The sequence below is a fragment of the Cololabis saira genome, chromosome 10 (assembly GCF_033807715.1).
Source record: "Cololabis saira isolate AMF1-May2022 chromosome 10, fColSai1.1, whole genome shotgun sequence".
In the NCBI taxonomy this organism is placed as follows: Eukaryota; Metazoa; Chordata; class Actinopteri; order Beloniformes; family Belonidae; genus Cololabis; species Cololabis saira.
The window spans coordinates 45,246,687-45,256,896 of NC_084596.1; the positions used below are offsets into that span (position 1 = coordinate 45,246,687).

Sequence of the window (10,210 nt, forward strand, 5' to 3'; positions counted from 1 at the left end):
TGAAAATTGTCAAATAAGTTATTTTTCGGGTGTTATTTTTCTGGTGATGACTAAATGTTGAAATAGCAGTAAAACCACATTCATTGATGACATAAGGGATGGAAAGGAGGGATGATTTTAACAGTTTTTATTTCAGGGGGGGGATGCCATCCCCCTCAACTCCAGTACTGCTGAGGGTTGAGCAGCGGTCCATGTGTCCCCCAGGACGCCAGCGTGTCACCGGTCCAGTGCAGCCTTGGCTGCGTGCTGCTGGTAGCGGCTCCCCTCGTAGTCTCCTTGGTTCGAGTTCTTCATCCTCTGCCGGACCTTCAGCTGCTTCAGCCGGTTCTTGTCCACTTGTCTCTTGGCCAGCACGAAACCGATCACGCCTGCGGGGAGACCCACCATCCTGGACAGGGAGGGACAGAGGGGGACAGGCTTTAACTAGGCCTGTGTTGAAAAAGATTGATTTTTCCGATTCTCATAGTACAGGACTGTCTCAGAACATTAGAATATTGTGATAAAGTTCTTTATTTTCTGTAATGCAATAAAAAACAAAAATGTCATACATTCTGGATTCATTACAAATCAACTGAAATATTACAAGCCTTTTATTATTTTAATATTGCTGATCATGGTTTACAGTTTAAGATTAAGATTCCCAGAATATTCTAATTTTTTGAGATAGGATATTTGAGTTTTCTTATGCTGTAAGCCATGATCAGCAATATTAAAATAATAAAAGGCTTGCAATATTTCAGTTGATTTGTAATGAATCCAGAATGTATGACATTTTGCCATTACAGAAAATAAAGGACTTTATCACAATATTCAAATTTTCTGAGACAGTCCTGTATGTCTAAAGATCTAAAAAAAAAAAAAATATCATCATTGCATTTCAAGTTTTGGTCTTTTTTGTCCAAAAAAGCAATGTTTTGTTGGACACAAGAATAACTGGTGCCATGTTTTTGCCTTTAAATATGTTTAAAGGTATGAAAACATTAAAGTTTTCAGTTATAATTGTATAAATTGTCTATATTTCATTACTTTATATACTGTCTTGGGGTTACATTTGCATAAAAAACCAAATTCTCAAAAATTTAAAACCGAAATAGACCGAAAATGGAAAACATTAAAACGGAATGTGGGAAAAAATAAAACCAATTTCATGCGTCTCTGTTTCCTCCCTGGATCTGTTTGGTAATTCTGACCCACGATGTTTCTGAAAGCAGTTCTATCAGCATTCTGGGAGCTGATTGGTCCTTACAGCATCATTAGCTGCAATACTTGCTGTTGAATCTCAATATAATACTAGTATTCATATGTTGCAGAACTACAGTCATATAATTCATGCAACAGCTCAAAAAACAGTTTTAATAAAACTAATACAAATCAGTATCGGATTTGAATCGAATCAAATCTTGATAATCGATTCTGAATGTTAGGAATTGGAATCTAATGGATTCTTGACATTTGAATGAATCCCCAGCCCTAGCTTTGTCTCACGTTTGTCTCTGCGACTCATTCAGTAACAAACTGAAACATTTCCTTCATCTGTGAATCTTGAAAAGAATCCACTAGGTTATTTGCCCTCAAAACAACTTTCTCCACCAGTGAGGAGGAAAATACAAAGAAAGAAAAATAGCTAAGAATAACAATAGATAAATGAATAAATAAAAAAAATTAAATAAAGGTAAACCTCAGCTGAGGTGGCTTGGGCATCTGTACCGGATGCCTCCTGGACGCCTCCCTAGGGAGGTGTTCCAGGCATGTCCCTCCTCCCTAGGGAGGTGTTCCAGGCATGTCCCTCCTCCCTAGGGAGGTGTTCCAGGCATGTCCCTCCTCCCTAGGGAGGTGTTCCAGGCATGTCCCTCCTCCCTAGGGAGGTGTTCCAGGCATGTCCCACCTCCCTAGGGAGGTGTTCCAGGCATGTCCCTCCTCCCTAGGGAGGTGTTCCAGGCATGTCCCTCCTCCCTAGGGAGGTGTTCCAGGCATGTCCCTCCTCCCTAGGGAGGTGTTCCAGGCATGTCCCACCGGGAGGAGACCCCGGGGAAGACCCAGGACACGCTGGAGAGACTATGTCTCTCGGCTGGCCTGGGAACGCCTCGGACTCCCCTCGGAAGAGCTGGAGGAAGTGTCTGGGGTGAGGGAAGTCTGGGCATCCCTGCTGAGGCTGCTGCCCCCGCGACCCGGGAACGGATAAAGCGGCGGACGATGGATGGATGGATGGAAATAAAGGTAAAAATACATAAACAGCCCCCTCTTCCGTCTGTTCACTACTTTGTTGATCTGAAGGGGAAATGTCCATTTCTGATAGTCACTGTTAGCCACTGTTTGGCTTAAGGCTTTTCTCCCACTAGGGGAGTTTTTACCTGCCATTGTTTATGTAATAATTGCTCAGGGTTTATGTTCTGGTCTCTGGAAAGATCCTAGAGACAACCTTTGGTTGTATTAAATGCTATACATAAAATTGAATTCAATTCAATTCAGGGCAGCATGGTGGCTTAGTGGTTAGCACTGTTGCCTCACAGCAAGAAGGTCCCCGGTTCCACTCCCAGGCCCGGCAGGGTCTTTCTGTGTGGAGTTTGCATGTTCTCCCCGTGCTTGAGTGGGTTTTCTCCGGGTACTCCGGTTTCCTCCCACAGTCCAAAAACATGCATGCTAGGTTAATTGGTGATTCTAAATTGCCCGTAGGTGTGAGCGTGAGTGTGTCTGGTTGTTTGTCTGTATATGTGGCCCTGTGATGGACTGGTGACCTGTCCAGGGTGTAACTCCTGCCTCTCACCTAAAATGAGCTGGGATAGGATCCAGTAGACGTGACCCTGCAAGGTATAAAGCGGGTATAGATAATGGATGGATGGATGGATGGAGTCAATTGAATTGAATCCCCCCGGGCGGTGCCTCTCACCCTTCTTCTCCTCTCCTTTTCCCTGCCTCTCTTCTCCATTTCCATTTTTATTTATTATAAATATCTCATAGCTATCATTTTTGTCCATCGTTCCTGTAGTTTCTTGTGCCGGCCCCCCTTTTTTCTCTTTTGTGTATGTTTGCAGGCTGGAGCCTCGGGAGCTGCGTTCTGGCCTGTGTTCCCGGCCCTCCCCCCCATCCCCGGTCATCCCGTTGCTGCTTCCACCTGCCTACGTGGATGTCTGCTGTTGCTGCTTCCGCCTGCCTGCACCCCCCCCTCTGGTCATCCCGCTGCTGCTTCCACCTGCCTGCTGTGTGCTGCTGACGTCCCTGACTCCCCCAGTCTGGCCCTCGGCAGGAGGGTCCCCCCTTATGAGCCTGGTCCTGCTCAAGTTTTCTTCCCTCCTAAAGGGGAGTTTTTCTTGCCACTGTTTGGCTTAAGGTTTTTCTCCCACTAAGGGAGTTTTTACCTGCCATTGTTTATGTAATAATTGCTCGGGGGTTTATGTTTATGTTCATGTTCATGTTCTGGATCTCTGGAAAGCGTCTAGAGACAACATCTGTTGTATTAGACGCTATATAAATAAAATTGAATTGAATTGAATTGAATTGTGTCGCCAACGGACAAAACCTCCAGCCTTGGAGTGTGCGTGAAAGACCGCAACTTTCTACGTTCAAATCAATTTTTGTATATCCGACCGTGAGCGTAGAAAGTGGTTTTTTGTGCGGCGCACGTTTTGTACATACAGGACTGTCTCAGAAAATTAAAATATTGTGATTTTCTGTAATGCAATTACAAAAACAAAAATGTCATCCATTCTGGATTCATCACAAATCAACTGAAATATTGCAAGCCTTTTATTATTTTAATATTGCTGATCATGGCTTACAGCTTAAGAAAACTCAAATATCCTATCTCAAAAAATTAGAATATTCTGGGAATCTTAATCTTAAACTGTAAACCATAATCAGCAATATTAAAATAATAAAAGGCTTGCAATATTTCAGTTGATTTGTAATGAATCCAGAATGGATGACATTTTTTTTTTTTTTTTTTTTTTTTTTAAATTGCATTACAGAAAATAAAGAACTTTATCACAATATTCTAATTTTTGAGACAGTCCTGTAAGGCAGTGGTTCCCAAACTGGGGGGCGCGCCCCTGGCGCTATTGCAGGGGGGGGCGGCGAGGTTGGTAGGTAGATTACTGTAATTTAAAAAAGATTAATATTTTTTTTTTTTTTTAAGATAATTTCTTTAGCAGTGAGAGAGAAACAGGAAATAGGGGGAAGAGAGAAGGGGAATGACATGAAGTAATGGTCTGGCCAGCGGGAATCTAACCAGGACCTGCTGCTTCAGGAATCTAACCAGGACCTTCAGGAATCTAACCAGGACCTTCAGGAATCTAACCAGGACCTGCTGCTTCAGGCCCCACAACTACCCGGTACTGACGTAGATGCATGTGGTAATCTCTCACCTGCAACCGGTTTGAGAGGATCTGTAACATGAAACAAGCCCACCCCAATCACTGAAAAGGTGTGGGGATTAAAGCTGACATTTTTGCAGAGCAATTGTTGAAATTTTGATTATTTGTTTAGCTGTTGCTGCTGTTTTTCAAAAATATGTTGAAATAATGCATACTGTATTGTACAGTAAAAAGGGGAAAAAAAGAAATGTGTTGCACAGATGAAGCAAGCCCACTCACATCACTGAAAAGATGTGGGGATTAAAGGTGTAATTTTTGTAGAGCAAATGTTCAGATTTTGGCTCCTGTTTGTATTGTTGTTGTTTCAATCTCTGTGAGCTGGTCAGGTTGAAAATCTATTTTTACAGAGATGGACAGTTTTTTCGCACAAATGTTCAATATATTAAATAAATTGCAGTCGCATTTGAATGCAAAAGATATGTGTGTCTGTGTTGGGCTCGGGGGGGGCATGAAAATGTTGTTATGTACAAAAGGGGGGCCTGGCAAAAAAAGTTTGGGAACCACTGCTGTAAGGCCCCTGATCTCCTCTGGACCCGGAGGCTCAAACAACAGTTCCCATCAGCAGAGGTGTAGATCTGCTGAAACGGGAGGTTTCTGTCTTGTTTCTCTGTGGTATTTCCAACAAATCATAGAACAGACGTTTTAATAAATCTTAGGTCATACAATTATGGGATGCTATGGTTCTTTAAAGGTCAGAGGGACTGGAGCAGACTCACCAAGCATATCCGATGCCAATCATGGGGTTCTTGGCCTTTCTCCCCCTGGGGATGTACTCAGGACCCTCCGGCTCCTCCGCGGCTCCGGCCTCGGCTCCGGCTCCAGCCCCAGCTCCAGCCCCGGCTCCGGGCTCTCCCTCCCGGCTCCGTGTGTGGCTGGGCTGCAGCTGCGGCTCCGGCTCCGTCCTGGAGCTCCAGCGCGGGGCTGAGGGGCTGGCGTGGAGCCGGAGTTGCTGACACAGTGTGGGAGTGTGACTGAGCCGAGGGAGCAGGAGTGGAGCAGGAACAAGGGACCAACCTGGAGATGAATGAATGAATGAATGAATGAATGAATGAATGAATGAATGAAGTTTATTCAGTCATGAATCAGTCACAACACAAAAACAACACAACACCAAAAAACATTGTGCACAGCATTAAAGGAGCATGAGGCAGGATTTATGAAAAGAATGCGTATACGTTTGAAGTTTTCTAGTAATAATGTCAGATGAAGCGTTCCAAACCCAAAAGAATGATTCCTCTAGTGTATCTCTCTGTTGCCTTGAACAGGCTGTGTGCTGCAAAATGTGCTGCAGTGCTGGGGCCGAGTTTCCCGCACTGTCCTGCGGATGTGACGTCACATGACGCTGCATGCACGTTCTCCTCGTTCTCCCGTGCCGGCTTCACTGTTGGCTGCAGTACCCCCAACGGCCGTCGTGGTGAAGGGTGGTGCTAGAGAGTCTCATTTCTTATTCTTGCCTCAAGCTCCTTTAACATTTCACACAAAACCAATAATCATGTGTTGAACAATGACTGAAAAGGCATAGGCTGAAGCAAACTGCTTATAAAAGCCTATCCTTTATTAACAACGTTCTTTTTGTGGCTACCGACCTCCAGAAAAGCAAAAAGAGAATAGAAAAGCAAAGAAACAACAAACGGCAAAGAAACAACAGAAAAGCAAAGAAACATTAACAGATAGTCAATCGCACTTATAAGCTTCAAAAATAGCTTTACAAACCATTTTCTTAAAAACCAAAAGAGAATGACATGTTTTTAAATGTATGTTGGCATCATTCCAGAATTTAACTCCAGTAATGGAGACACATCTCCTTTTCATACCTTTTTTAGCTTTTTGTACAGTAAAATTGCAGACACCTCTAAGATTATAGGGAATCTCATGAATTGAAAAGAACCTCTGTATTGAGTCAGGGAGCATTTTTGATTTTGCTCTGAACATAATTTGCATGATTTTATAATAAAACAAATCATAAAGATATGACATAAAACACTTTAGGAACCAAACTTACCAAACTTACTTATAATTTTTGAAAAGATCCATGTCTTTAGATGATATTCTGGTACGATAACCTTCCTGAGTGGCAGCTGGATCAGAGTTATCAGCTCATAAAGTTACCCACCCCCTTCAGAAAATTACATTTTAGATGCTGCTGCATATCCTGGTTTAGACTCATGTACAGGATATCTGTTAATGTTTCACAATATTGTCTTTGGTATCATTTTAAAGGGGACATTTTAAGCATTCATTCAAGCTAAGATGTGAATCTTTCTGACCAACATAGAGGTCACTGCAGCTCTTTAAACTATAAACAACACACATTTTTACACCATTTTCGCCTAAATGATATACTATCTTTTATTCCTGTGTCATCTAGGAACAACAGAGACACAAAATACAAAAACTGGAATACTCACAGGACCATAAGGATTCAGGAAATGTATAATACACCCAATTTAGAATCATCAATTAACCTGAAGGGGGTGGTAACTTCATGAGCTGATAACTCTGATCCAGCTGCCACTCAGGAAGGTTATCATACCAGAATATCATCTATAGACATGGATCTTTTTAAAAATCATAGTAAGTTTGGTCACCTTGAGTGGTTCTGATATCTGGTCTGGAACATGGACTAAAACTGCACCTTTCACTTTAAAAACTATTGTATATGTTAATAAGGGCTGTCATTTTTCTATTACCTATTTACTGTACAGTGAGCGAAAATAACCGAGTCAAATCCCCTGTCTTGTCTGACCTGACCTGGCCAAATAAACATGATTGTGATTCTGAAATCAACCTTTGTTGCGTAAAGTGCATTTCCTGGGTAAGATGTGGAAACGATCGTTCAGTTGTGCCGGAATAATACATTTCAAGTTATAAGACATGACTGTCTGACGAAGTACGAGACGAACAAGTGTTTGAGAAGACATTTAAACATGTTTTACCTGTCGACAGTATCCGTACGGAGGCCGCCATGTTTGAGTCACAGGAACGGTCATGCGCAGTGCGGGCTTGAGGGGAACTGGCGCCCCCTACCGGACAACGGCACAATTGTACTTTTATTTTTGGTTATAAAACTTCGAAAAGACCGACGCGAAATTACAGTCTTGGGGTTCTTGGAAGTATTATAGGCAGTACTGGAGTTAAGGGGGGATGGCATCCCCCCTGAAATAAAAACGGTCCAAATCATCCCCCCTGAAATAAAAACGGTCCAAATCATCCCCCCCTGTAAAACTGTCATCCCTCCTTTCCATCCCTTATGTCATTTCATCAATGAATGTGGTTTTACTGCTATTTCAACATTTAGAGTCATCACCAGAAAAATAACTTATTTGACAATTTTCACCTGTTTCAAGTAAATTTTCACTTGAAATAAGTAGGAAAATCTGCCAGTGGGACAAGATTTATCTTCTCATTACAGGCAAAAAAATCTTGTTCCACTGGCAGATTTTTCTACTTATTTCAAGTGAAAATCTACTTGAAACAGGTGAAAATTGTTTTTTCCAGTGATGAGTCTTGTTTTAAGTGTAATGAGATTTCTTTACTAAAATGAGACATTTTAACTAGAAATAAGACAAATATTCTTGTTAAGATTGTGAGTTTTTGCAGTGATCCATGTTACTTATCCTGTGAAGGACAGAGTCATATTGATAAGTTCAGAAAAGTGTTTTTTATTGTTGTGTTTTGATGTATTTGATGTAAGTCCAGTGGATATTTAAAGCTTACAGAAGGCTGCATTTAACTGCTGCTATGTCATTCCTGCAGTATTTCTGCAGCTGTTTTGGTCACTGCTATTATTTGTAATATATTATATTTGTAATCAGCACAAATTATCTGTCCCCATATGATAAAATCCACCATCCCCCCTGATTCTTTTTTTTACAACTCGAGTACTGATTATAGGTTGTATTATAAAACAGAATTAAGTAATATAGTCATCCTTAAAATCCATTATTCCTTCAGTTAAATCTGTTGAAATGTCTTGCATTAGTGGACCACAGAATTCTGCAAATTATGTGGAAAGCTCATAAGAAAATTTTGCTAATCAATATACAGAAAAAAAAATTGAAAGAGAATATAAATATAACTTAAAAGGAACAAAGATCTTAAAAAAAAAAAATTCAGGACAAAATTTATGGAACGTTGTGTTTCTGTAAAAGGTATCAGTTTATGGAACAATCTGGATACAGAAGCCGAAGAATGCAAATCAAACATTACATTTAAAAGAATAAAAGCCAGTTTAATGAAGAAATATGATAATTGTTAGGTGGGTTTTCTTTTTTTCCTCTTTTTAAGCACCAGTCATATTTTTTTTCTTTGAATCAAAAAAAGAATACGACTATTGGTTTGACGACAGCTATTTTGTGTTATTTTATAACTTTTGTAGTTTTGGTTTTGTTTTTTTTAAATTAATTTATTGGAAAGTTGTTTTTTTAATTGCGTAATTTGTTTATTACATTAATTGAAATTTGATTTCTGAGGAAAAAGGGACAGATAAAATAAGCGTAGTCTTCTTTCCCTTTCATTCAAGGAAAGAGATTTGTATGTCGTCTGTATATTGAACTGATTTGTTTTTCTTGTAATGAATGAAATAAAGAATAAATGAAAATCGAATGAAGTCGATTTATAGATGTGGGCAGAAACAATCCATACCAGTTTATATTAAAAACAAACCTTAAAGTCAAAAAGAGATGTATAAAGGGTCCGTGTATCTTTTGGTCATTGGATTTTTCCATCATGAGTGGGAATCAAAAAACAAAAAACGATTGGTTTATTTGATTTTCCTTTTAAAACAAAAAACAAATATTGAATACACTGCATTTTTTCTTTTTCTGTGTTAATATGATTTAACAAAGATTCAAAATACGCTTTTATTTTCGTTTTCTATTTCATATAAGAAAAATGAAATCCCTAGTCAACAGGAAGGAAAAAACGAACCAAAAACAACCGTTTATTCATATTCGTGCACCGGAAGCTGGCATTTACAACCGAGTGAACTTAGTTCTGGATATTTAACAGGCATTCCTGTGACAATTCTCGCCAGGGGAAGTTTGATTTTAATATTTTATTGGTCGGGTTTACGTGACTCGGAAATGGCTCTGTATGCTGCAGTTCGGGTAACCATGGCAACCATAGCGGCGCTGAAACATCAGATTAAGGATTATTTTTTAAAGATTGATTAAGGACTTGTTCCACAGCGGTTTGACGCACAAACACATTTCCTGCACGTTGCAGCAGATGTGTCTCCTGCAATGCTCAGAAATGAGCGTCAGAAGATTCTGTGCTCGGCATCATCTGAGGAGAAAAAGACGCAGAGCTGGAGAGCGCTTTGATTCATCATGGCCGAATGACCGGCTATCTGTCTTCACTGGGGGTGCATGCTGGAGAAGGTCGGGTTGGAAGAATTAATTTAGTCCCACGCGTGAGGAATCCACGTGATTATCATTATATGTATAAATTGCACTGCAGCACAAACTACCTGACGCCTGAATTCATGGTATGGCTGATGGAGCTCTCTCAGGTTCTTCCAACCCGACCTTCTCCAGCAAGCACCCCCATGTGAAGACAGATAGCCGGTATTGCGGCTTTCCTGTACTTTTAAGAGCCGCTTGAGAGTTTATTGTTAGGTCCTGTATATTTGCATGACGCGCTGCTGACAGAGAAGTAGGCTACGCTGAGTCCGACAGAAGTTTTATGGCGTTTAATGACAAAACTCAGCCACAACGGCCTTCCGACATGCTTAATGGGTTTTAAACGTGTACACTGCAAACGTGATCGGGGTGATCATCAGTGTTCAGTACAAAGCTGTCAACAAAAATTAGGCTACGGCTCCCAACTGTCCTAACTGC

General features: G+C 40.8%; 1 protein-coding gene across 1 annotated transcript; it reads right to left on the reverse strand.

Moving 5' to 3' along the window:
* Nucleotides 1-14: 14 nt before the first annotated feature.
* Nucleotides 15-7,353, reverse strand: si:ch73-71c20.5 (DUF4748 domain-containing protein). The gene is made up of 3 exons (XM_061731342.1): nt 7,307-7,353; nt 5,087-5,384; nt 15-388 (listed from the first exon to the last, which is right to left on the reverse strand). Exons 1-3 carry the CDS (start codon nt 7,335-7,337, stop codon nt 217-219), a joined length of 501 nt encoding a protein of 166 aa, XP_061587326.1. The 5' UTR covers nt 7,338-7,353; the 3' UTR covers nt 15-216.
* Nucleotides 7,354-10,210: the final 2,857 nt, after the last annotated feature.

What these genes read in the sequence shown, in the direction of transcription:
- si:ch73-71c20.5 (XM_061731342.1), bottom strand. Translation starts at nt 7,337, where the DNA reads ATGGCGGCCTCCGTACGGATACTGTCGACAG. An exon ending in CGTACGGATACTGTCGACAG is followed by an intron (nt 5,385 to 7,306) that starts GTAAAACATGTT and finishes ATTCATCTCCAG; the next exon opens with GTTGGTCCCTTGTTCCTGCT. An exon ending in ATTGGCATCGGATATGCTTG is followed by an intron (nt 389 to 5,086) that starts GTGAGTCTGCTC and finishes CTCCCTGTCCAG; the next exon opens with GATGGTGGGTCTCCCCGCAG.